This window comes from Dermacentor andersoni, chromosome 6, assembly GCF_023375885.2.
Source record: "Dermacentor andersoni chromosome 6, qqDerAnde1_hic_scaffold, whole genome shotgun sequence".
NCBI classification, from domain to species: Eukaryota; Metazoa; Arthropoda; class Arachnida; order Ixodida; family Ixodidae; genus Dermacentor; species Dermacentor andersoni.
In genome coordinates, this window is record NC_092819.1 from 43,729,722 (window position 1) to 43,757,616 (window position 27,895).

Here is a 27,895-nt window from a genome sequence, read left to right on the forward strand (position 1 = left end):
AGCAACATGAAAAACTCCCGATACAGCTTTCTGTTGCTCAATACGTGCTACACAAGTGTTTTTCTAAGCATGAAAGAAGCCTGTGAATAGAGAAAAAACTGTGTTTCTAAGTGACGACAAATTCATTATGTTGGTTCTTACCAGCTATGTACCATTTGCATGTATTTAAAGTTTGTCTAAAGTTAAGTGAAACACCCTGTATAAATAAGCGATATACAGTAACAGACATATTGCTCATCTCGCCAACTTGCATCACGGAGTTGTGCTACTGCGTACAATATTGCTCACATAGGATTGCGCGACTGTGGGGCCAGGAAATGATGTCATGGCCATCATCTCTTGAAGATTGCAGTCGATAACGCGTCGCAAAAGCAGCATTTATTCTGCTGCATCAGAACTCTGGCTAGTCAGGAGCAAATACAAAAATGTCCCTTGCCATTTGCACAAAGCAACGTCCCACTCCGGCAAGACATCGCCACAACGAAAGCTTAAAGTTCCTGCACACCTTAACTCTTCACACCGTACCCGCTTAGATTAAGACATTAAGTTTTCTGAACTTTCCTGTACTCTCCGTACAGTGCACTGTACTCGTAGATCTCACAGCTTTTACCATTCCAATTCATAACCGACATGTACAGACATGCACTCTAAAGAAAAGTTTCGACCATTTGGGTTGTATTTCATCCCCAAACAATAATTGTCATCTCTCTTGTCCGCATTTCATTTCTTTGACGCTGCGAGCCTGGTACTTCCTAGTCACGAATGGCTTGTGCGTATATCAGCTTGACACGGCATTCTCGACAGGAAAGTAGTGAGCGCCGAGTTTTCAAGAGAGGAAACGCGAGGAAGGCAGATGATTATTGTTTGGGGACAAGATAAGCGCCAAAGGGTGTAAACTTCTTTTCTCCCTCAAGAATTGAACGGTGGAACGATTTGCCCAGAAATGTTCGTTCTTTGCCCCTGACCAGCTTTTGCCAGTAATTTACATGTGATGTTATCGCCACGCCTGCTTTAACCCCATATGGGCTGCAGTACGTAAAAATAAATACACGCAAGCAGGGGCGCTATAACGTAAAACTATTTCAAACTTTTCTATTCCAATTCTGCAATCAGCCCACTGCGATTGGTCAAAAACTTTTTTGGACCACCCCCACTTCACCTGTCTGTAACGCGACGTCACGAAAACCGCGATAGCTCCCCATCTGATGTGACGTGTACACACTGATTATGCATAATTAGACCGAACAAAACAAAAATAGTTAATTCTGATTCGACGCTTCTTTGCCATTAGCCCTCGGCTATTGGTCAAAAGTTTTCGGGCTGCACCCACTTCACTTGCCTCTCACGCGACGTCACAAAACAGCAGAATTTTACCACGTCAAAGTGACTTGTACGCGTTAAATATGTATTAATATGCCGAACAAAACTGAATTTTCTTCTGAATAGCTGCAGGCTACCCCGTTTCGAAAGGAATAGAAGATGGCTGCCGCCAGTGGCTCAGACACTGGCTACTCGCCCCTGCCGGAGAGCATGGATTTATTTGCGTGTAATAAAGCTTTTTGCGTGGCCATGTAACGTTTTTGAGCACTTTGGGCACGTTTACGACCACGATCTGCGAAATTTTCTTTGCTGAGGATCCGTTTTAGCGCCATTCTTAAGCTTCCGTTGCATGCCGCCGCGATTGTGGATGAGCCACCGCAAGCTAAGTAAGAGAAAGCGGACCAATCGCAGGCGCCGGCACCACCCTCTTCATCCGGTTAACGATATGGGGAACCAGCGCTGGAGTTTTCACGACACCTACAGCGCCGCCTTGGCGGTCAGAATGTGCACAACTCAGCCGCTCCCGCGGACGAAAATTGCTACTGGTAGTGGCCTTGCGTGCGCTGATAGTCGAAGGAAAAAAAAAGGACGCCGACGATACTGTTGCGTATACAAGTGCCGCAACTACGTCGGGATGAGGGAGGATGTATCCTTCTGCGTCTTTCCATCTAAACCCTACGAACAAGAACGGAGGCGGCGTTAGATCCAAGCAGTCAGGCGAGCGGAGTAAGTTCCCGTCTTGTCGCCCTGTCAAGCGGTGTCAGGCTGGTTTCTATATCGAATTTCGCGTGTGTGCTTGGTTTATTCGATAAAAAAGACGGTCAGCCGTGGCAGCCAGTAACAAACAGCAGAATCTGCAGTCAGCATTTCGTCGAAAACAAAATGAGCAATAGCATGCACTATCCGGCATATGTACCAACCACTATTCCTTCGCAATACCAACGCCAAGCCCCTTCCAATGCCACCGCACCAAGCGAACGATACGAAAAGTAAATATTATCCATTCATTGCCAAGAATTATGTGGGAGGGAAGCTGTCTTGTACTACGAGTTGTGTGCACATACTGCCGGCGCACGCGCTACTAAGCCGCCTATGTGTTTTTTAACATGGGCATGCGGATGAGGACTCGGCGATGAGATGCATCCGGTAAATTTATGTAATTAGTGCCAAATGTAGCCAGCGTTGTTACGGATCCAGCAGCGGAGCACTCAAACTCTTGCTTGCGCGAGTCAGCTGATGCGATAAAACTTTCTTCTTCATTGACTGCTGTGGCGAGGTAACATCAGAATTTTTTATGTCTAGCCAGAGAAATATGGAATGCCTTCAGGCCAGCTAATACTTCCGAAACCATAGCGCAGCACGACCGGAGCCATAGCTGCTAGATTTACGAGGCAGGCTGCCACGCAAGCATGGCAACGGCACACGGCGCAACCGTTAAACACTCCTGCTCGCCGCGACACGCTGTAAAAAATATATAAAGCTTAAAAAGCTTCCTTCGTCATTTCTTCACTTGATGGCGCTAGCTTCTTCACGAAAACTGTCCACTTGAAGCGGCGCAAAAGCGGAAACATACGAACTATAATACGGCCGCGCACGTGTGTGTCGTCTGGTCGAGCGGCTGGAGTATGCCGCATTTCGTCGCCAGGGCGGCGTACAACGCACCGTGGTGCAGTGGTTAGAGTAGCTGACATGGGAGCGTGAGGACGTGAGTTCGAATCCTGCTTTCGGGTACCTTTTTTTTAATCACATAAAATTATTAGGCAGGAAGGCAAGAACAATACAACAACATATCCTAGACGAAGATGAAAACAGACTGGAAGGAGAAGCAGCAATAAATTACATCCAAAAAGTAACAGCCGAATCTTTCCAAGGCAAGGACAAGGTTGTATTTGAAGAAATAAAGAGCATGAAAGAGACCCAAGGGGCAAAGGAGCTAGTGCTTACAAATTTAAACTGGAAGAAAGCGGAAGAGAAAATTCCTAAGCGCACAGCCACAGGGCTAGACGAGGTTCCCGTTAGGCTGATAAATGAACTGGGACCAAAAAGTAAGGAAGCTCTCGTGAAAGCAGTTGAAAAAACTTTAAAAGATAGACGAATACCAGAGAGTTGGCGACAAAGTAGAATGAATTTAATTTATAAAGGTAAGGGGGAGAAAGACAGAATTCACTCGTATAGACCGTTGGCCATTACATCGGTAATATACAGGCTAGCAATGCAGGCAATCAAATTAAAGCTTCAAGCATGGGCAGAAAATAATGGCATTTTGGGAGAGCTTCAGAATGGCTTTAGAATAGGTAGGCGTTTGGATGATAACTTGTTTGTTCTTACACAGTGTATTGAAATATCAAAAGCAGAAAGCAGACCGTTGTATGTGGCCTTTTTGGACATTACAGGAGCATACGACAACGTAGACCGCAGCATTTTGTGGGATATTCTGGAAGGGGAAGGCTTAGGTAACGATTGTATACAGCTTTTGAGAGAGATTTACCTAGAAAATACTGTTTGCGTTGAATGGGAAGGGATGAGGAGCGCGGAGAAAGTTCATATCAACAAGGGACTGAGGCAGGGGTGCCCTTTATCCCCGCTGCTGTTTATGATGTACATGGTGAGGATGGAGAGGGCGCTAGAAGGAAGTAATATCGGGTTTAATCTCTCATACAAACAGGCAGGTACAGTAATAGAGCAGCAACTCCCAGGTTTATTTTATGCGGACGACATTGTGTTGCTCGCAAACAAGCAAAGTGATTTGCAACGTCTGGCTAATATCTGTGGACATGAAGGCAACAATTTAGGTTTGAAATTTAGTGTTAGAAAATCAGGTGTTATTGTATTCAATGAAAACAGTGAACAGACAGTGGAGATACAGGGCCAAGAAATACCTCGGGTAACAGAATATAAATACCTTGGTATATGGATAAACGAAGGCAACGGATATATGGAAACTCAGGAAAAAACCATAACAGTCAAGGGGAAGAGAAATGCAGCCATAATGAAGCACAGAGCGCTATGGGGATACAATAGGTACGAGGTCCTCCGAGGTATGTGGAAAGGGGTAATGGTTCCAGGACTTACTTTTGGAAATGCGGTTGTTTGCTTTAAATCAGGGGTACAATCAGGACTCGACGGGAACCAAAGGTCAGTGGGTCGCCTCGCATTGGGCGCGCACGGGAAGACTACAAATGAAGCTGTGCAAGGGGATATGGGCTGGACTAGTTTTGAAGTAAGGGAAGCTCGCAGTAAAATTGAGTATGAAGAACGGCTGAGGAATATGGAGGAAAGTAAATGGGCTGGGAGAGTGTTCAGGTATCTGTACAGGCAAAACATAGATTCACAGTGGAGGAAAAGAACTAGGAAGCTTACCAGCAAGTATGTGGCCTGTGGGGTGGGCAACACAGCAACAAAGGTCAAGCGGAAAGTCAGAGAGGCTGAATTAATCTCATGGGTGGCGGCAATGGAAAAGAAACCTGCCATGAGTAACTACTTAAGGGGAAAAAACGAAATTAGGAAAGAAACCATTTATGATAACTCAAAGGGAAGCTCATTACTTTTCGAAGCGAGATCGGGATGCCTTAGAACACGCACCTATAAAGCGAGATATAAGAAGGAAGAAGAAGCATGTGCTTGCTGCAGTAAAGCTAGGGAAACGACGGAGCATATTTTATTAGAATGTGAAGACGTCTATCCAGCGGTCGATTTAGGCACTGGCCTCCTTGAAGCCCTTGGGTTCAGCGGGAGCAGTGGTAAAGCAAACAGGTCCGCAATAGACATCAGTAAGAGGCGATTGGAGGATTGGTGGAAGAAAAGTAGGGAAACGACAAAAGACGGAGGCGTACAAAAGCACAGTTCGCAATAGGGTATCAGAAAATTTGGACGTGGTAGTTCATAGTGGGGTTTTTTTGTTTTTTCATTGGTTAACCTAGGTAGGATATTAAGCAGCATAGTAGCAAGAGCTTGGTGGCGCAAGCCACCGCCCCGTTCCAAAGGGGACGCTCATAACATCCATCCATCCATCCATCGACGCGCCGCCTATCCAGCGCTGGTTCCCCATTCAGTGCAGTGGCTCAGCCCTATCGAATCTCTCTCCGCTTGAGCATGCTCCTCGCCTCTGGTGAGCCAATTAGATAAGACAAGCCGCTCAGTGCAGGCAATGTTGTTCGTTTTTCAAGCAAACAAAAGTGACCTCCTATGAACGCGGGGAGCATTTGATTGGTTTGTTCAGACAACCCTGCGGGTGACCGCCCGGTGCTTGCGTCGGTGGTTACGCAAATTTGACGTCAGGAGTTTGGAATAAAAATATATTGTAATAGTTTTACGTTATACGGCCTCAGATGCCATGAAAATTTGTCACTTGTTTGACGTCATCAGTGAACACTTCAACGCTAGCGATGACAGCGCCAACAAGTTGCGGTGTCGAACGAAGAAAGTACCGAAAAGAGCCGCTGTCGGATAAGACAAGACAAGCCGAGTTCTTTTTCCGTTCGGCACCATGGCGGCGAAGGTATGCTGAATATTTTTCACATTTTCAATCAAAATTAATCGGAAAAGTGCATACTCAAAACCGTTTTTGTTTATACCGACCTCATACAGAAGGGCTCCTGCTCCGAAGTTACATAGTTAGTGAAAGTCTAATAAACTGTTACAGTACTTTACGACGACTTTTACGCTTGTCTCTGCACTGTCGGTGTTTGCATGTCCGTGAGTATGCTAAGCGCAACGTGTATGCTGGCGAAGTGTTGAGCGGGTGTACAGCTTGCAAGTCAGTTTTATGGCTACTTTGGGACGTTTTCTTTGACACTAGCTGCAACGGGGGCTTCCGGGCCAGAGCTTGCGGGGTCACAATGGCTTCGTGTCTGGGCATGTCTAGTCTTGTCCATCCGGGAGTTATTGTGCATGGTTCTATTGAATCATTCTCGAGTTTCGATCCTGCTAGTATGAATGAAGATGCGTATGCTGGTGTAACTGCAAAATGAGTACCGTGCTTGAGAAGCCTTTCGAGAGTTGTGTGCACATAGATAAAATCGCTAATCTGCCCTTTTTAAAGGCGTTATGAACAACTGTTTGCTGAATAAGTTTACAAACGTGATTGGGTGGAGGAGCGCCCTCACAACGCCTGCCCCTTTGTGTTGCCATTCTGGAAAAGTTTTCTGTTCCTTCCAACGTGGTAGCCCTATGTGAATAATATGCCTCTTTCAAGAGCGCTAAATTGGCTATTGCGTGTCGCTGTCCTACCCCATACATGACATCGAAATCATTCTGTCATCATCAAAATATAACTCGTGCTTAGAGCAGAACATCGGCGCACTGCACATGGAAAAGAAACATCTTGCGTGTTTTGATTAAACGATGGAGGACAGCAAGGTTGCCATTTCATGAAAGGACTTTAACAGTCGACAATGCCTGTACCCCTGAAGAATGATGAAAGTAGGTTGTGGGGTACAGCGCGAAGCAGTGATAAGGGACGCAAGAAAAACGAGGACAAGCGCTTTTCTTGCGTCCCTTAACCCTGTTTCGCGCTGTATCACACAATCTAAAATGGAAAACCAACCCACACTGTCACCCTTCTAAGATGAAAGTAGGCCTGCAGAAATGACACTGCGGTTGCTGTGGACTTATGGAGGCGTGCTTTGTGAATGCATTGACATGTGCTTCATGCGCAGCTTCCTTTACAGACGAAACTGCCGAGAAAGGACAAGAAAGACAAGGATAAGAACCCTATGCGAGAGGTTCGGATCCGAAAGCTGTGCCTAAACATTTGTGTTGGTGAATCGGGAGACAGGCTGACACGGGCCGCGAAGGTGAGCCTTTTGTACAGAACTTGGTTATACTTCGGACATGTGCTCCCCCGTTCACGTTTCATTTGACACTAATGGTATGGCCTGTGGGCGTCTGTCAATGTTGCAACTTAAATGAGAAGCTCATTGGGTTTTGTCTACACTAGAGACATTAGCTTTTACCTCAATTGAGTTATCTTAGCGGGCAAAATTTTAAATTTTCACAATTGGAAAACGCCTACTTAGAATGTTGGTTATGGCAGCTGGCGCAGCACAGAAAGACTTCCAACCATTTTCAGTTTTGCTTAGCAGGGATGGTGTTCTCCCCATCTTATGTCCTATGTAATCAGGACAAGAGGTACAAATGCGTAAGTCTTAAAAAAAAAAAAAAAAAGGCTTAAAACCGGAAAGCTCAATTTTCACTTGTGCCTTTTTGTTTGCTACAGAGAAGCGTGTGGCAAGTGCTGTGTTGCAGAAATAGAATCAGTATGACCTAACACATGCCGTGGTTGCCCCTCTGCGGTGAACTGAAGCAGCGATTGATGATGTGTTGGTGCTGACAATAATGATCCATGATAATGAGACGTGATGGTATAAGAGCATTAACATAGCATTGACAAGAAGCCTACATAACACATTTATTTGTTGGTATGCTTCCACTAGTGTAGCTGATTGGTGCATGTTGCAATACAAACCCTTACATATCTGGAAAACTTTTTTTCATGTGTATCCATGTCGCAGATTATCATTTTTTCTCTATTTAAAGCGCACTCATCGGCAGGCACTGAATGCGTGTTGTGCACTCAGCCCTGTGTTGTATGTCAACAAGTGCGAGAGTGAATCCTCCTCTGCAACGTGAAGCCTGAGTACAAATTCAGGCTTTGCTACTAAGTTGGAGGTACAGCTTGCACCGCATCTGTACATTAATGTTTTTTAATCTGTTTTCCCGTTTAACGTATCTGCGAGGTGGACAGTAGGGGGTTTCAGCATCTATGCACATTGCCAATGAAGCAGTTAACTGTTCTTTTCGTTGAATGTTGACTTGATTTCTGCAACAGATGAGAGTGGATGAGCACTACTATGACAATCTTTAACATGGAAAGACATATTTCAGCAAAATGCTTATTTGCTAACTTCTGCAATTATATTGTAATGAGCCCAGTTTTTAGAGCTCGAATGTGATAGTTGTATTGGCACCAATGATCTTGACGTTTTTTTGTTTGTCAATCATAACCCTTGCAAAAGTGTATATAGAACTGTTGTTTCCATTGACATTTTTCATCTTTAATAGACTTTCTGCCGAGATACAGTTAAATGCATTCATGTCTTGTTTTTAAAGGGAAGCCAGAACTGATTTCAAAAGGATGTATGTACAGTCGCTGACCAACTTTTCAGACCTGTCAGTTATTTGTACCTACCTGCATCGGTGACATATATAGAACTTATACACTTATGAGCTTGTATAAACAATATAATCACAACTGAAGTTTCAACTGCTATTATTGTATTATTTCATGAGTCAACTTGACAAACTTTTTTGTCACGCAGATCATTCGTGCTGCGATTATTCAGAGCAGAGCGCCTGTACACGGTGTTTCTACAGAAGTCTGCAAATCTTTAATGAATAATCTTTTCTTTGGCGCATTAAATGCCATGACACAATCAACTTGATGAGTTGTCAAAATGTTTAGTGTATCTTTTTTTTTTTTTTTTTGCTTTTTGCTGTAGTCTTTGTCATATTCTAAGGTTCGCCAAAAAATGTAATCCGTGGACTTGGGCCTTAACTACTGAATGCCATTTTCTGTGCCCGTGTGACATGGGTATAAGATTCAATACGCATAACCGAGGTTCAGCCAAGCCACTAACAGCACGACACTGTAACTAGGGCACTGCATAATCCACACGACAAATCGCAGCTATCATAGTTAAGTGCCGGTGCTAATAAGCACAGGGTGTATCACCTGTCTGGCAGAGCATCTCGCCAATCTGCATTTGCCTGTAGCCAGAACACTAACTCGCCGTGGTTGCTCTTTGGTGTTGCTCTGCTAAGCACGAGGTCGTGGGTTCAAATCCTGGCTACGGCGGCCGCATCTTGGTGGCAGTGAAATGCAAATACACCCATGTACTTAGATTTAGGTGTGCATTAAAGATCCCTAGGTAATGAAAACGAAACCACTACGGCGCGCCACGGAATCAGGCCGTGGTTTTGGCATGTAAAACCCCATTATTAAATTAGTAGCCAGAACACTGGTGATTGTATAACTCAAGCATGCAGGAGCAAATGCTTCAGCCTTTATTGCTAACGACTTGGACATTTGGTACAGGGGAAATGCTCATGTCTCCACTGCAGGTTTCAATATATTGAATGTCTGTTGACTCTCATCAGGTGCTCGAACAGCTGACAGGCCAGCAGCCTGTGTTCTCCAAGGCCCGCTACACGGTGCGATCGTTCGGCATCAGGAGAAATGAAAAAATTGCTGTGCACTGCACCGTCCGGGGCCCCAAGGCAGAGGAGATCCTCGAGAAAGGCCTCAAGGTGTGTGTGATTGTTGTGTGTGATCTGCAGGTGGCATGTTTCATGCGTCGATTGTTGCCGGGTAAGGCTGTCGAGAAATTGGTGCCTGATACTTTGATTTTTAAACAGTTTATGTTCTGAGAATGTGAACAGTAATGATCTATGTAACACATTTTAGCTACCTGCCTCCAATATGATAGGCAAATACAAAGCTACTGTACTTGTGACAAGGAGCCTACATGATCACAATTTTGTTTGGTTGGTCTGCTTCCACCAGCGTAGCTGATCAGTGGGTCTTGAAATCTGGCAACTTTCCTAGGTTTAAGGCGTCCACATGTGGAGCAATTGCAAAAGCACTCATCGGCAGGCACTGAATGCGTGTTGTGCACTCAGCCCTGTGTTGTATGTCAACAAGTGCAAGAGTAAATCCTCCTCTGCAACGTGAGGCCCGAGTACAAATTCAGGCTTTGCTACTAAATTGGAGGTACAGTCTTTGTCAAAAGTATATGGACTGCATTGCTTGCGACTGCCAGGTGACTACAGGCTCTTTCAGGGAGTTTCATTGGTTACCATTAGTTTCATTGCCCTCAGGAACCAAAGAACTTGTACTTGCCATCCAGATGCCTGGATTGTCAGGAGCATCAGAGAACCATTTTAGTTGCCTGCTTCCCATATGATAGGCATGTACAAAGATAGTGTACTTGTGTCTACCTCTTTTTTTTAAATGGGTTCGAAAATTTTGTCCACATTATAATTGAATACGAAAGAAACCATTCTTACAGCATTGGTAGCAGCCAAACTCAGCAGCGTCATCACCATTTGTGCACAAGATGTCAACAGAAGCTATTGTGTAGGTTGACAACATTGATACACCGCTTTCTTTCAGAAACTCATTCAAAAGAAGAGTAATTTTATGTGATGAGCCAGTGGCAATGAGCTGCATCGCAGGACAAACTGGTGTTGTCGAGTAATAAAGCCTTGGTCCACCGGCTTATTCACAATGCTTTCAAAGCCATTCAGGAGAGCAGAACCTCAAACACGTTGTGGTCTGTAAACAGCAATAAAGGTGTTCGGAACGTGAGCATGAATAAGTACCCATTCTGTTAAGGGGGGACACAGGTTGTGGCGACCAAAAATCGCGAAAAAAACTCGCTTTTTTTATTGCATTTTTGGAATGTACAGCTATTATTGCATCTATATTGTTAATTTCATACCAATAACATCAGTATTTTAGCCACAGTGATGCCTTATATGACATGTACTAGCTGAATTTCAGGCGGAACTTGCGCTGAAACGGCATATTTTCTGAAACGCGCGCCTGCTCTTCCACGTGTGCTAGCGCGGATGTCTTGGTCTCACTTGAAAGAGGCGACTTTTCCCTTCAAATTCCCGCCAGAACGGGCCCTATTCAGCCATTGGCCACTTAGAAAATGCGCGGCAAAAAAAGGTACTAGAACGCCCTCCTATTCGTCACTCGGTGCACGTGACTTGAGCTTGTCTCCCGATTGGCGGAACTGCATGGCCATCGTCTGCTCCGCGCTTAGAGCCGCGCACTGAGGTGCGCCATCTTGCCCCAGTGTCAACGCGATGTCTGAAACGGAGCGCAAATTTCGAACGCGGCACAAGTTTGGTGCACAAGAAGTGCGACAGACGCTCATTGAAAACTTCAAAAAACGCTGCTCAACACTGCAAAACGCTCAGGACGCCACAACCTCAGCGACCGATGCCGAAATCGTTGATGCAGCAATGGCAGGCCTAACGACCGCATCGGCTGCTGCGGATACTGTGACAAGTCCGCCTGCCGTGGACCCTTCGACCAGCGCTCGCGTACGGCAAGATACGATCTACCGGCAACCCTCCAAACGGGAGGAGGAGGAAGCCAAAGCAAAGCTATCGGAGTTGTCTTCCGCTCCAGCGACGGAGAGGAAACGCGAGTTTGTGGGTGACGGTACCGACGATGCACTTCGCCTGCCTGATTGGACTACGTTTACGATTGTGGATTTGAGTGCCGTGAACACTTTAGTAACATTTGCAAAAACTGCAACATGTGCAGTGGTGCCTTAGAAGTCATCCGAGACGAGCGGGAATACGGACTCGCTGTGAAGCTGCGTTTTATGTGCACAAACTGTGGAGAGATTGCGTCTGTGTGGAGCTCGCCGCGCATTCACAGTGCTGAACGAATGAAACCCTTTGCTGTGAACGTTTTGGCTACGCGTGGCATGCAGGCAACGGGGAACCGACAGACCGTGTTCAATGACGTTTGTCTCGTTGATGGGCATCGGACGTCGAGCGTCGGCATTGGACGTCGCCAGCGGCCGATCGCGCGGCACGTAATCTGACGAGCGACTACGTGCGGTCGGTTCGTGAACTTTACGCCGAACTGAACGTGGGTCATACTGGGAACATCGTTGTGTGCAAGGCCAAGGGCCTCAAAGGCCATAATGAAAGAACTATGTCTAAATCCGAGCGAGCAAAGTCGCACCCTCATGGCCGAGAAAGATAGGCGTCGAATGGCAGCATCAGCCAAGAAGTGCAAAGCATGAGAAAATTTGCGCCAGTCCCTCAAAAAGCGGCACACAGGGGCTGGGAGTCAGCAGGACTACATGCCTGGTGCCTACTGAGCTGTTCCAGCTCTAAATTTGTAAATAAAGTAGGGTTTTACACGTTTTCTCACTTTTCTCAAAACATGCTTTTGGGTCACTTCACTAGACTGTCGGAGCGATATCTCATGATCTAGACCAGCTAGAGCACTAAATCTTTCTTTAGCAGAAAGCCTAATCTACATACAGTAGAATCTCGGTGATACGAACCCGGCTGATACGAATTTCGGTGTGATACGAATTCGTTAAATTCCCCCGCCCTAAAGCATTGTGTGCAATGGGCCAAAATTCGGATGTTCCGAACACTTTTCCGCGTCGCGCCGGGTGATACGAACTTCGGTACCGCAACCGTCGAGCCACCACCAGCGCAAAAAAAAAAAAAAAAAAGACCGGCGCAGCGTGCGCCCGTGCCAGTTTGGGATTCCGCGTCAGCGGGGAGGCGAACGAGGCAAGGGAAGCTTTCTCTCTCTCTTGTTTTTGGGGGCGGTCTCTTCGCTTTTTTTCTTTTTACTTTGTTGTTGCCTGAGGCTAGCGCCGCTGCTTATTGGTCCGTTCGCCCTGCGAACCAGCCAACCCAACCGGCCGAGCGCGATTTGTCCTCTCCACATTTCTCGCGGCCCTGCGCGCCCGCTCCGCCGGTCTTTCCGCGACAGCCAGCGAGCAGATCTTCACGCTAGCAGCAGCTCCCGCTTCTTTGTTTCCTCGTGCGCGACGACTACGGAAGTGCAGCGTGTTGTTTGCGTGTGTCGTTGAGCATTGATCGCGTCAGCCCGAAAGGTACAAGATGTCGCGAAAGCGGAAGGCGCTGTCCTTGAAGGACAAACTGGATATTTTGAAGAAGGTGGACGAAGAGCCTAAGAAAAGGCGCATTGACATGGCCAAGGAATTAGGCCTGCCAATTTCTACGCTGTCTACCATCGTCGGTCAGCTTGACCAAATTATGCAGAATGTGCAGCACTTTGGCGTAAACTCCAAAGAAGCGAAGACTGCTCACCATGTAAAGTTAGAAGAAGTTCTGCTAACATGGTTTAAGGGGGGACATGGGTTGTGGAGATTACCACCTGCATCTTATGGCCAAATCTGATGAAAATATACAAGCTTACTTAGTTTTTCGTGCTGATTTCAAATATGCAATAATCTTTCTTGTAGGTTCATTAGTTACAGGAGATTGACGGTGCTGCCACTCTATTGTTTCCGGAGACAATGGAAAAAAAACTGCTGAGCAGAAATTGAATATTATTGCATAGCTAGATACTATAATGTGCAATAACTGCAATGCTGCAAAAAAGTTTTCAAATGAAATTTTAATTAGCCATTCTGCAGGTGATCAAAATTCTTTCCTTGACCTAAGGCTACCACACCAAAAGAAAATTCATAAAATGGAAATATACATACGCACAAATTTGAAATTCTGCTCTCAGCACTTTGTAATATGTAGATTAGGCTTTCTGCTAAAGAAAGAATTAGTGCTCTAGCTGTTCTAGATCATGAGATATCACTTCGACAGTCTAGTGAAGTGACCCAAAAAAAAACATGTTTTGAGAAAAGTGAGAAAACGTGCAAAACCCTACTTTATTTGCAAATTTACAGCTGTAACAGCTCAGTAGGCACCAGGCATGTAGTCCTGCTGACTCCCAGCTCCGGTGTGCCGCTTTTTGAGGGACTGGCGCAATTCAAATATGCAATAATCTTTCTTGTAGGTTCATTAGTTGAGGAGATTGACGGTGCTGCCACTCTATTGTTTCCGGAGACAATGGAAACAAAACTGCTGAGCAGAAATTGAATATTATTGCATAGCTAGATACTATAATGTGCAATAACTGCAATGCTGCAAAAAGTTTTCAAATGAAATTTTAATTAGCCATTCTGCAGGTGATCAAAATTCTTTCCTTGACCTAAGGCTACCACACCAAAAGAAAATTCATAAAATGGAAATATACATACGCACAAATTTGAAATTCTGCTCTCAGCACTTTGTAATATGTAGATTAGGCTTTCTGCTAAAGAAAGAATTAGTGCTCTAGCTGTTCTAGATCATGAGATATCACTTCGACAGTCTAGTGAAGTGACCCAAAAACATGTTTTGAGAAAAGTGAGAAAACGTGCAAAACCCTACTTTATTTACAAATTTACAGCTGTAACAGCTCAGTAGGCACCAGGCATGTAGTCCTGCTGACTCCCAGCTCCGGTGTGCCGCTTTTTGAGGGACTGGCGCAAATTTTGTGATGCTTTGCATTTCTTGGCTGATGCTGTCATTTGACGCCTATATTTCTCGGCCATGAGGGTGCGACTTTGCTCGCTCGGATTTAGACATAGTTCTTTCATTATGTCCTTTGAGGCCCTTGCCCTTGCACACAGCGATGTTCCCAGTATGACCCACGTTCAGTTCGGCGTAAAGTTCGCGAACCGACCGCGCGCAGTCGCTCGTCAGATTACGCGACGTGCGATCGGCCGCTGGCGTCAACTTCGTCTTCACGTAGCTCTGGCACGTTTTCGTGTGAAGAGCCCGACGGCTGATGCCCATCAACGAGACAAACGTCATTGAGCGCGGTCTGTCGGTTCTCCGCTGCCTGCATGGCACGCGTAGCCAAAACGTTCACAGCAAAGGGTTTCATTCGTTCAGCACTGTGAACGCGCGGCGAGCTCCACACCGACGCAATCTCTCCACAATTTGCGCACATAAAACGCAGCTTCACAGCGAGTCCATATTCCCGCTCGTCTCGGACGATTTATAAGGCACCACTGCAGATGTTGCAGTTCGCAAATGTTAATAATGTGTTCACGGCACTCAAATCCACAATCGTAAACGTAGTCCCATCAGGCGGGCGAAGTGCATCGTCGGTGCTGTCACCCACACTCGCGTTTCCTCTCCGTCGCTGGAGCGGAAGACAACTCCGATAGCTTTGCTTTGGCTTTCGCTTCCTCCTCCTCCCGCTTGGAGGGTTGCCGGTAGATCGTATCTTGCCGTACGCGAGCGCTGGGTCGAAGGGTCAACGGCTGGCGGACTTGTCACAGTATCCGCAGCAGCCGATGCGGTCGTTAGGCCTGCCGTTGCTGCATCGACGATTTCGGCATCGGTCGCTGAGGTTGTGGCGTCCTGAGCGTTTTGCAGTGTTGAGCAGCGTTTTTTGAAGTTTTCGATGAGTGTCCGTCCCACTTTTTGCGCACCAAACTTGTGCCGCGTTCGAAATTTGCGTTCCGTTTCAGATATCGCGTTGACACTGGGGCAAGATGGCGCATCTCAGTGCGCGGCTCCAAGCGCGGAGCAGACGATGGCCATGCAGTTCCGCCAATCGGGAGGCAAGCTCAAGTCACGTGCACCGAGTGACGAATAGGAGGGCGTTCTAGTACCTTTCTTTGCCGCGCATTTTATAAGTGGCCAATGGCTGAATGGGGCCCGTTCTGGCGGGAATTTGAAGGGAAAAGTCGGCTCTTTCAAATGAGACCAAGATGTCCGCGCTAGCACACGTGGAAGAGCAGGCGCGCGTTTCGGAAAATATGCCGTTTCAGCGCAAGTTCCGCCTGAAATTCAGCTAGTACATGTCGTATAAGGCGTCACTGCGGCTAAAATACTGATGTTATCGGTATGAAATTAACAATATAGATGCAATAATAGCTGTACATTCCAAAAATGCAAGAAAAAAAAAAGTTTTTTTCGCGATTTTTGGTCGCCACAACCCGTGTCCCCCCTTAAAGAGGTCACCGCGGCTGGCGTCAACGTTGACGGAAAAGTTCTGCGTGAGAAGGCTGCGGACATCGCACTCACGCTTGGAATTGAAAATTTTCAGGCCTCTGGTGGTTGGATTCACCGATTTAAGGCACGGCATGACCTCTCCTACAAAACCGTTTGCGGCGAAGGGAAAAAGGTTGACGCCTCCGTCGTTGAAGATTGGATGGCAACCACGCTGCAGTCTCTCATCGCGGGATATGACGCTCGCGATGTTTTTAACATTGACGAGGCAGGGCTTTTTTACAACCTTCAGCCCGAAAAGAGTCTCTGCTTCAAGGGCGAAGCCTGCCAGGGAGGACAGAAAAGTAAGCAGCGTGTGACTGTTTTGTTTTGCTGCAACGCTGACGGGTCAGAAAAAATGAAACTGACCGTCATTGGAAAATACCAAAAGCCCCGATGCTTCAAGGCAGCCGGTCGTTTGCCCTGCACATATAAAGCCAATAAAAAGGCGTGGATGACGTCGGCTCTGTTCATGGAGTTCGTGACATACTTGGACAATAGGATGTCATTCAAGAACAGAAAGATTGTTTTGCTGCTGGACCAGTGTGCGGCGCATCCAAAGCACATGACGTTACAGAGCATCAAAGTGGTATTCCTGCCCCCGAACGCCACAAGTCATTTGCAGCCACTGGATGCTGGCATTATAAGAAACGTGAAGCACCACTTTAAAGGTTTGTTGGTGCGCCGCCTCCTTGCGAAGATTGACCGCAAGGACCCAAATATGCAGATCAGTCTTTTGGACGCCATGCATTTCACTGCAGCGGCCTGGGAGCGCGTCTCCCCTGCAACCATCGCGAATTGTTTCGCTAAGTGTGGGATTTTTAAATCCGCAGTGGCTACCACCTCGCAAGTGCCAGATCCATTTCCGGTTGATGTCTGGAACAAGCTTGGCGCTGACTGCAGTGCCGACGATTTCGTCACCGCGGACGACGATCTCGTCACCTGTGGTCTGCGCACAGTCGAAGACATCGTGGAGGATGTATCGTCGCAGCCTCAAATTTCGACCAGTGACGATGAAGAAGACGAGTGCAAAATGGTGAAGAGCATGCACCGTCGGCAGCCGAAACCATGCACGCTCTCGATATTCTGCGGCGTGCTGTGACGTCCGAGACCGTGCGTGAGAACACCACAGCCCAGTTCTTCAGCTTCCAAAATTCTCTGCTGGCCGACCTCGCGGAGAAGAAGACGCAGAAGGACATACGCGACTTCTTTGCTCGTAAATAAATGTTTTTTTTTTTTGTGCGTGTCTCATGGTTTCGGGACAGATTTTGCTCGTTTTTTGGTGATACGAAATTTCGGGTGATACGAATATTTTCGCCTCCCCTTAAGATTCGTATCACCGAGATTCTACTGTATTACAAAGTGCTGAGAGCAGAATTTCAAATTTGTGCGTATGTATATTTCCATTTTATGAATTTTCTTTTGGTGTGGTAGCCTTAGGTCAAGGAAAGAATTTTGATCACCTGCAGAATGGCTAATTAAAATTTCATTTGAAAACTTTTTGCAGCATTGCAGCTATTGCACATTATAGCATCTAGCTATGCAATAATATTCGCTTCCTGCTGAGCAGTTATTTTTCCATTGTCTCCGGAAACAATACAGTGGCAGCACTGTCAATCTCCTGAACTAATGAACCTACAAGAAAAATTATTGCATATTTGAAATCAGCACGAAAAACTAAGCAAGCATGTGTATATTCATCAGATTTGGTCATAAGATGCAGGAAATAATCTCCACAACCCATGTCCCCCCTCAAAGTGGAAAAGTGTGTGCCTCGCACGCAGCGAAATTGCCCAAGCAGAAGAAAATGCAGAACTATTTCGTACGAAAATAAGCTAGTTTCATCAATAAAGTGGTTTTATAAATGGTATGTGCTTTTATGACATCCAATTATTTAGCAGGTTTATATCGAATTATGCTCTATATCGAACTGATAGGCGTTTTTTGGCGAGTTCGATATAGCCGGGTTCGACTGTACAGCAGTATCAGCACCTGTGAAACTGTCAAATGAGACGGTGTTCAGAATCGCAATGCAACCACTGCGCAGGTCTCGGCAGAACATTTTCGGCGTCAGTAGGGAGCACATCGGAAGGCGACAAATCCTAGGCCTCTCGGCACACGCTTGCCGGCATTTCCCAGCGCAGTTTTCGTGGGCACTGTCGGCGCCATTAGACAATTGACGCGATGTTTCCGTATGCCGCATTGCATGACCGCAACCTCGACACAGCACACAAAGCAAACATCACCACGCCATCACACCAACACCAGTCGCACAAACAAAAAAGGTGGCCTACTCGCAGCGTCATGCACGAAGAAAGAAACAAATCAGCTGCTGGATTGTCTTGACATGGCTTACTAAGCTGAGACCGGAACTGCTGTAGCTACGAACCAGGCAGAAATGATGATGAGCGGGGATTTGCAGTAGCGCCACTTCGTGGGGCAGCAAGGAGGCTCCATTCAAAACAAAAATGGCATTCAGCAAGTCGAACTATGCACCGGTCAGAGTCGGTGCATGGTGCTCTCGATCGAGTTGGCTCAAGTAGTGTCCGAAAAATCAGACGAGAGGTTGCAAGGTGTCCGAACTTTCGCCAGTTGTTACACATAATGGTTTATAGGGAGAATGGCGGTGCCGCGAAGCAGACCGAATAATCGAGCATGTCCGAATATTTGGAGTACGAAAAATCAGTCGGTGACTGTATTTCTGACATTTAGGCAGTCTGTTGGGTCCATACTATCATTCGGTGACTAATTCCTTTTTAGATCTTGAGCCGTGTATTGTGTCATTGTTTTAATATTCAACAGCATGTTTGCATGATTCATTTCCCTGGCATGCAGTTTTTTTTTTTTTCCTGTGATTTCGTGGAAAACATATTTGATGGGTTCCACTGTACTCATTCTTGAAAGCCCTCCAATAAACTGGTTCATAAAAAATTGCTGTGTGGCATGCCTTCCCTTCCTTCCTGCAGGTGCGAGAATACGAGCTCCGCAAGGACAACTTCTCGGACACGGGCAACTTTGGCTTCGGTATCCAGGAGCACATTGACTTGGGTATCAAGTATGACCCCACCATTGGAATCTACGGTCTCGACTTTTACGTAGTGCTGGGCCGCCCAGGCTTCAACGTTGCACACAGACGCCACAAGAAAGGCACCATCGGGTGCAATCACCGGCTTTCAAAGGAAGAGGCCATCAAATGGTTCCAACAGAAGGTCAGTATCCCAATAGGGGCACACGGTTGTTTTTACTCCCTCTCATCTGAAACTTTCATTTAATAACGTTTGTGAAAGGTGGTTGTATGTAGATGTAGGCTGTTAGACTTTTTCATAATGGCATGCAACGCTGTGAAAACTGGATGAACTTCTTTCACTGAATTGCGACCAAAAAATGGTGCATCACATATAAAAGGTAGAGGTATGTGACATATTGTTCAAACAACAGTAAGTCGTGTATGTTGTAAACCATGTCACTGATCTGTTTACCACCAAACAATTGAAGTTGCTTCTTAGAGCAGGAGATTTTGCCATATACAAAAAGGACAATATGTATGTACACCCATACACCCTTGACTCACAAGAGAACAATGCCACTGATTGTGGTGATGTCTGTGCAGTACAAACGAAAGACTGAATTCTGATATCCACTGTGTATCGCCAGGTACACCGAAGTGTGATATCAAGAAGTTCATGATGTCGCAGTTAGCATGGGTTAGCAAAGCTAGCGTCGCTACCATTATAAAATGATGGAAAGAAATACACGTACCGTTGTCGAGCCGTGTGTGATGTGCTACAGCTTCTCAGGTCATCCACACATGGCTACTAAATTTTTTCTGTAGTGCATCACCCTGTTTACTAGGTTTCAGAACTGACAGCAGACATGGTCAGCTTTGATTAATGCAGTGTGAAGATTTATGTTGGATGTGTTGGAAATGAGTTCACCTTGAATATACCAAGTGTTGTTCGAAAACTGTCTTAGATTACAGTGAAAGCTCGTTAAACTGTACTTGGCCAGAGCTTGGAAAAAGTACATACTAAACGGTAGTACTGATTAAACGGAACTTGGGAGAGAGTGTGATGAAAGGGCAAAAACATGGCAGTATTTATTCACTTCGTGCAACAAAAGTCTGTTGCAGTGCAGTCCACTTATAACAATATCCAAAATAAAAAAAATCCGATCGTTATAGCTGATCATTGCTATATCTGGACTGCTGCAAAAAAGAGAAAAAGGTGCCGAACATACCTTCGCAGCTCCAAAACCAAATTTGCTGCTTACGATGGAAAATTGGCGTTGTAGGAAGTAGGGTGTGAAAAATGAAACGTTTATTTATACCTCGAAGGAGCGTGTCAAGCTTTAGGTGCGCTGAAATTGTCAGTTTGCTTTTGCGGAAGTTTCAGGTTCACAACCGCGGTGTGCATCGCGTCCAGAAGCTGCGCGAACACTGGCAGCTCAAACGTAGCGTGCATGAAATCAAGGAGCGACTCTATCGACAACGGTGCACTTTGCGTGAACATTAGGGTCTGTGTCAGACGGGCCACTGTCATCTCGTCGTCCCCTCCGTCGGAGATTCTTCGCAGAATGAGACAGCGCTATCTGTACTCAGAAACTCCTCCATCGAAGCACCATCTGTTTTATTGCCAGTAGCAACGTGCTCCCAGTTATCGGTGATGTCAGCGGCTGCCACTGTGTTGGCTTCAGACATGCGGGGTTTCGCACTGGCACCCAAAGCACGCCGTTTCCGTTAAGGGGGAAGGAGGGGATCAGAATTAACTTTTTTGTTTCTTGACAGAAAGGGCTGAAATTTGGCACACACACTGCACATCGCAATAAAGAGACAAATCTAAAGTTTCATTAGGATATCTTAATTAGTTTTTGTTTTATAAGAATTTATAAGTTCCTTGCTTGTGGAAAGCCTGGCACAGTAACGAAGCATGATAGGGAGCTGGGAATACTTTGCATGTTTGCCCAGATGTCTAATCTACATCAAGACAGTGTTCGATTTTTTTTTTAGTGCGCTAATAATTTTTTGCTCAACATAACATGCACATGACTGTGCTTCACTGCATGGAGCCATGTAGTAATTGTGAAATAATTAAATAATGGAAAGATAAAGAAACATTTCAGGACTGTCTTTAAGTGCAGCACAGCTTGTGGATCACAGCAAAACAAACTGGGCCAAAATCGGTCCAGCCATTGTTGTGCTACGCTTTCCACGAGCGAGGTGATTGACAAAAAAATGCAATTGAGAAAACTGGCTGCAAAGTTTTAAAAGCACTGCAAATTTATTAAAAAGCACCAGGGCTGTAATGTTTTGAATCATTGCTGTCAGGCATCTTCTTACACCTTTGCCTCATTGTTTGGTGGGGTTTGGATGCCTTCTTCAGGCGTTCTTTATCCTTTTCTTGCGCCGTCTGGAGTAGTGCATGACCACCATTTTCACTGCCAGACCGAGCCTGGTATCGCACTGCACACCCACAGAACGCTGTTGGCATCTTGGGCTTAAGAGTTTTAGCGATCAAAGAGTTCATCGCGGAAACAGGCATAATAATGAACTCACAGTCACAAGGGGCCGAAATTTGTTCTTGGCATTGCTGCTTCCGCTCAGTCGCGGACACTGCGCGAAGGGAGTCGCGAACACTGCATGCCTGTGCTTCTGCAGTCACCGCTGACACAAAACGCGGCTCGAGGCGCGTCTGAATCGTGCGACGATTCGTTTGGTGAGCCTTGAGTCACCATACAGTATGTAGCTCGTCGACGGTTGAAGCTTACTTGCAGGCTGCGTGTCCCTGTCGCACGATGCATCGGAAACGCACACCGTCTCTGCCGGCGATGGAGACCTTCGACCCGCGTCGCCTCCAACAACGCGATCTCGGTTGCCGACTCGCGCGGCCGTACGCACAGGTGCGAGAGCCTCCGTTGGCACGTCTTCCGGTGGTTATCAGTGTCGATGTCACAGGGCGATTGTCGGTATCGCTGCTGGAATCGCACGGTGCAAGATAACGCGGCACGTTATTCGCGTGTTCAGTCGGGTTCTCCGCTTCCCCCGCTGGCCGCCGCCTTTTTCTCGCCGTAGGAGGCTTGCGTTTCCGTTTTCCGAAGGCATGCTTCATTTAAAAGTTATTTTCGAATGAGCGACGATCCATCACTGACCTGGGAGCTTTCATAAATCCGAATTCTGCGAGTGTCAAACGAAGAACGACGCCGGCGTGGTTTTCAAAGCAGACAACTGCGGTCCGCTGTGGTTGCCAGCTTGCCCGCTGCTGCAGCAGCAACCAATGGCGAGACGCCTTTCAGTACGGCAACCAATCGGAGGCCCGCTTTCATCGCAGGGCCCATGTGACCGCCTCTAGCAGACCCGCGCTTCTTTTGTGTTTGTGTGTTTGTTACAAGATGGCGACGACCGAAGAATTCAGAAACGGAATGGCGAAACTTCGAGCTTTCGAACGATACCAAGATGGCGGCGTTCGGTGGCGGGAAAGACGAGTTAGGGCTCCGCGAACTGCGGTGATTTTACGCGATTTAAAGCTGTTTTCTCGCCCTACGCACTGATAAATTAATTTTTTTCGGGCACTTTTAGCGAGTTTTCAGTCAAACCATTTTGATACAATGTAGATTAGGCATTGCAGATACCGAAACGCGTCGTTGCCAAAAATCGATCTTTTTTGCGATTTTCGCGATCTGATCCCCGCGTCCCCCCTTAATCGGCACGGTTGCTCATTCTAGCCTTTATGATCATGACGCTCGTGGTTTGCAGAATTGTCAGTATCAACTGCGCGAGCTCGTACTTTGAGTCTTGCAAAATTTGCAGCTTTGTGTCTCGGGCAACACAGCTTTGTGCTTTGTTGACGCACCTATCGCTGCTTCTTGATCACATTTCCGTACTCGCCGAGGAAGAGAGGGAGATATTGTAGAAAGTGAGCACAGGTGGAGTGTGCTTCTCGCTTTTCTTTCTTTTTTTTTTTCTTTCTTTTTTTTTTCCCCCCGCTTGCCGGAGACGTGGAACAGCTGGCGCCATCTTGTGGTACGCTGTGCTAACTTGCGGTGCTCTCCGTGGCTTTCGCAATCAGTGTGCTGGCGGGATGCTCTGCGCGGTAATGGTGGCAGATACGAACTTGCATAGGCAAACTTTTAGTCCTGTCTTGGTTAATGGGAACTTAGCAACGCAAATACTACGATTATTCTGCATGGAAAACGCTGCCCAAAAGGCAGAATTTCGATGTTATATCCGGTATGTGGTGAATTTTTTTTCTCTTAGCCCTAATGCATAAATTGATACTCTGAAGTCTATTCACCGTCATAACCGATTTATTGTCATATGTGGCATCGTTATAAGTAGACTGCACTTCATTTTCGTTTAATGCTGCAGCGGCCAAGCAGCAACAACAGCGGCGTCAAACTTACCGAAGCTGCGAGCCAGGGTATCAGCCAGCCCCTTTTTCTCGGCAAACACTCGCATGGCTGATGCCTTTTTGGCATTGCATATTCGGCGTGCATGGGCGCTGTAGTGCTGCAGAAGTCGCAGGGCACCTTTTTCATTCTGGGGTGCTGTTCAGGTTGACGTAACACGCAGCTTCTGCCATTGTCGGGTCTTAATCACCCGTGCTGTTGCCTTCCCTGTCGTCCTCATCACTGTCATTAGGCGGAACTTTGACAACAGAAGCAACAACGGCGAAAAGTCGAACCTTGTAGCCACTATCTTTTCGCTGTCGCAGCTGCGCTGCCGAGCAACTTTTCGCGTTCCAAATATCACACACTGGGCCTCTTCGATTAGGAAGTCAAGTGGGCTGGGATCCCAAGACAACCCGAACCTGCCCGAAGTTTGCAAAATCGAACGCCGGGACAACTGGCCAAATGTAAACATGCTACCAGCATGGCAGTGCCCGGCGAGGCCGGCACGCGCTTGGCATAGTCGGCCCATTTATGCGTTGCCAGATTGGAAATATATAGTTGCATTCAGGGATACGATCACTTTCGCGCGACTCGGCGCAAAACGCGCACTGGGCCAACCTCACCTTGCGCAGCGCAACAGATGGCCTCCGACGCGGCGGGTGACGAGACGCGAAATCCCGCGTAAGTGATCGTATACTTGAAAGCGATAGCTCGAGGATCCCTGCTCGCAGTGATCACATCGCCCACCGGCGACATTGATCAGTTGGCGTTGTGTCATCACAAGTCATCTGCTAGCCAGAGAACTTCCAGAGAGCAGCCAGACCAAAATCATCCTGGCAAGTTCTGGCAGCCTGTGGGTAGCCACAACCGTCCAGCCCGAGCAAAACGAATGCCCGGCGGAAGTGCGTACATAGTGCGGTGGGCGGAGCAACCCAAGAAAAACTAAAACGCTCTGGCTGGCTCTGGCAGCCCGTAGGTAGCCAGAAGTGGAAAGTCGAAGAAGCCCACTGTTGTCAACGGTAGATCCTTGTCACATGACAGCGCCAACTTCTTCGCTCCACGTTTGGTAGCACTAACAGTGTCCAATTTTTCTTCTATGCTGAGCACCTGGTGTTTTTTTGTCTGAGCTTCGGCATGACACGAGTCCTTGCTTGCACGACGCTGAAATGCAAACTTCACATGCAAACGCACAGGGCGCTTGGAGGCTGTTCTGATATTTGAGGCTAGTTGTCCTAATGGGCCGCCCAATGAGGACGACACACCACCGTCATAGCGTGACGAAAAGTGTAAACACTACGTGTTAACCGACACGTGCGTAATAAGCTGGTACGGTTCATGCGGATACAAAACACATTATTTTCAATGGCCGCTGAGTTGGAGATTTGACTTCTTTAAAATCAAACTACTGTTTAAGTGGGTACGATTTAACGAGATTTTACTGTACTAAAAGTGAGGGATACGTGACTCCATTGTAATTACTGATCAAGTTTCGTAGCAGGCACCAGAATTGATTTCAACAATTTTTAGCCAGTTCTCAATAGGCTGGCATGTTGTAATTGCGGAATTGATCTTCCAGTATTCAAAGCATCGCTAGAAACTTTGTGGCTAGTGTCAGTTGTGAGAAATTCAAACAGAAAATGTGCCATGGAATGCAATGGTTTTTCAGTCAGGTTTCCTGAATATTTCTTCCACAGTGAAGACACATCTAATGCAGGGGCTTGCCAGGGAGGCATATGCAGAGCCATAAAAGAACTGCAAAAAAAAAAAAAATGTCAAGACTAAATGTATTGCTTGTCCAAGAAAGCTGGTGGTCACACTGAATGCCACTCGTGCTGTGATTGCTTATTGTGCCTCTGCATTGTGCTTTCCCTTTCATGAAGCAAGCACATTCAAGTTTGGCAGCCATTGTGTGTGCGTCTCTTGAAAATGAAGAAAGCTGGTCTTTATAGTCAATGATATGGGGGGGAGGGGGGTGTACAGATCCGAGAGTTTTGAGCTGCAGTTTGGACACCCCTGATGTAGTGTGTAGGGCAAGCAACCTGTCTATTGGCGTAACAGAATGAGTGCCACGGAACGGTAGATGCAGTCGAGACCCACCAACGGTGGCTCATGGTGGTCTGCTGCTGCTCAAGCTAGAGGTCGTGGGTTTGATTCCTGGCTGCAGTGGCCGCATTTCGATAAGGGTAAAAAGCAAAAACTATGTATCTCAGTTTTGGTGTGGTATGATAAAAAGAAAGTGTTCAAAAGAATTCTGAGTTCTCTCCAATGACACCCTTCATAGCTGCAGTGTTGCTTTGGGACTTACACACCACGAATCGGTCAAGGATGGTAGACGGGTAGGCAATGTGATAAAAAATTGCCAGACATGATAGTCCAAACTAGGCAAGGTTAATCAGATCACTTAGAGAAGGCTTCATCTCCAGTAGACATAAAATGGGCTGATGTTTACAATCTTTAAGCATAATCTGGGGGTGTAGAGCTTTAAAATGTCATCATCTTTATTGTTGATTGACGTTCCGATGATCGCCAAAATTAGCTAGCTTAGGTGACAAATTAGTCATAAAAGTGAAGCTGCCCCATCTGAAAAATGTGCTGTCTAGGGCTTGCGAAAAAGCTCTTATTTTCCGGTAGAAGGGCTGAGGAAAATATTTGCGAGTAAATACCATATTTATTCAAATCTGGGCTGATAGTTTTTTTTTTTTTTCATGTGATCATATACCAAACTCTAGGGTCAGCTCTAGGGTCAGTATTTTAAAAATGCACCAGTTTTTGACTGAAAATGATAAATATTGTGCCTAGCTAGTGCCATCTAGAAAAGTCAGTATCGCAGCTGCCACTAGATGTGCCAGTAGCCAACTGAAGTACACAAACAAACGATGTCACCATTTTGACCTGCGTCGTGTTGGCATGCGGCATGGCTTTGTCGCAATGGCACCAAACAGGCGATGCCACTATATTGTCGATTTCAAATGAAAAGTTGCGCTAGCCGCAGAGGTATCGTCAAATGTTCAAACCGGGCGGGACTTCAACATCGATGAAAAATATGTTGGTCGTTGGAGGGGGCAACGGGAGATCGCTTTTTGCGTGTCCCGCAACGAGGAGATGACAGCGGTATGGAATACTAGGCGCATTTATAGTCCGACGCTATCGGTGCGCGGGTGCACATTGCTTGATGTCGGGCATGTCGGAGTGCATTGGCAGCGTTCGGTTATGTTGGCTGCGCCAGTGCTTTCAATAATCGGTCGAACTATGGACACTGTTGTTCTCGCCAACGTGACGTAACGTGTGCGAGCGCTCACACTATGTCTGACTATATTTAGCCCTTTTATAGCAAGCAGGCCATACTAATGGAAACTTTGTGGCCATGAAGGGAAAGCTACGGAGGCAAAGTGCACGCAAGTGAGAGCGCTTCTGAAGAGTCCCATGTTAGTTTAAGCTGGGAAAGAGAAAACATAAACACCTTATTAGCAGCAGTTAGATAGGACAGCACACACCACTGATTGTAAAAGTTGACTTACTTTGCGGCTTTTCACTTCCGCGCCTGGGCACATGTGGAGCCGTCGCACGTGGATGCTGCGTCGATTCGTCTGTTCTGAGCAACCAAAAGCACTGTCAAACGCTGGCAAAATACTAGGAGCGGTTACACATGTGCAGAAGCTCCGCCTCCATAGCTTTCCCGTCATAGCCACAGAAAGTTGTCCGCGAGTAAAGTAGTATGATGTAGGGTGAGCTTGTCATGTTCACATTCGAGGCTAGTTTTTTCTTTGGATATTCGGGGTTGGCTTAGGATCGGGGCCGGCCTAGATTCAAGTAAATACGGTAAGTTAAATGTAAAGCTGTCAACTCCAGTGGCATGAGTTCACCGATATTCTCTGCTGTACTATCGCACTGCATCGGCAGGCACTGATGCTTGATCGGCATGCAGTCCTGTGTTGTATCTCAACGAGTGCAACAGCAAATCCTCCTTTGCAACGTTGGGCCTGACACATATTCAGTCCTTACTACAAGATTGGAGGTACAGCTTATGTACTGTTAATGGGGCAGTCATTCTGGAAAAATGCCGTTTGCATGGGACTCCTTGCCAGCAGCTGCTTTTGACTGACATACACCTAGACGCCATTCAGAATAAGTTCTTAAATTCTAGAATGTTGCAGCAAGATGTAAATCTTGTTGGTCTGGCAGGGTTGCTGTTGTCTTTGCCCTATCATGCTCTCATGCTCTCCTTGGGACAAAAGGTCTCTGGCTGTGCACTCCAGCTGCAATCGGCCACATTAGGCAGAGCTAAGAGCCATTCTACCTTTTCATCGATTCGGGGGGGGGGGGGGGGGGGGTACACATTTTGTTCAATTTATATTTTTAAAGTTCAGTTGGAGAACTCGAGAACTGGTGACTAATGCTGTGAAATGTTCTCTTTGCAGTACGATGGCATCATCTTGCCTGGAAAGGGCGGCAAATGAACCTGCTGTCAGCCACATTTGATTCCTCACAAATAAAAAAAAAAACACATGGTATATGTTCAAGGTTCTTTGTACACATACACATACAGTCGCCGACTGATACTTTGGACATGCTTGAT

At 46.5% G+C, this 27,895-nt stretch overlaps 1 protein-coding gene across 2 annotated transcripts; it reads left to right on the top strand.

Moving 5' to 3' along the window:
• The first annotated feature begins 5,724 nt into the window (after nt 1–5,724).
• RpL11 (ribosomal protein L11) lies at nt 5,725–27,830 on the top strand. 2 transcript variants are annotated; one of them, XM_050170765.3, is made up of 5 exons: nt 5,725–5,818; nt 6,990–7,115; nt 9,478–9,627; nt 18,903–19,145; nt 27,738–27,830. In XM_050170765.3, the coding sequence occupies exons 1-5, from the start codon at nt 5,807–5,809 to the stop codon at nt 27,774–27,776; spliced, it is 570 nt and encodes a 189-aa protein (XP_050026722.1). In that variant the 5' UTR covers nt 5,725–5,806; the 3' UTR covers nt 27,777–27,830. The 2 variants fall into 2 exon arrangements, with proteins under 2 accessions (XP_050026722.1, XP_050026723.1); XM_050170766.2 differs by lacking the exon at nt 5,725–5,818 and adding an exon at nt 5,993–6,015.
• Nucleotides 27,831–27,895: the final 65 nt, after the last annotated feature.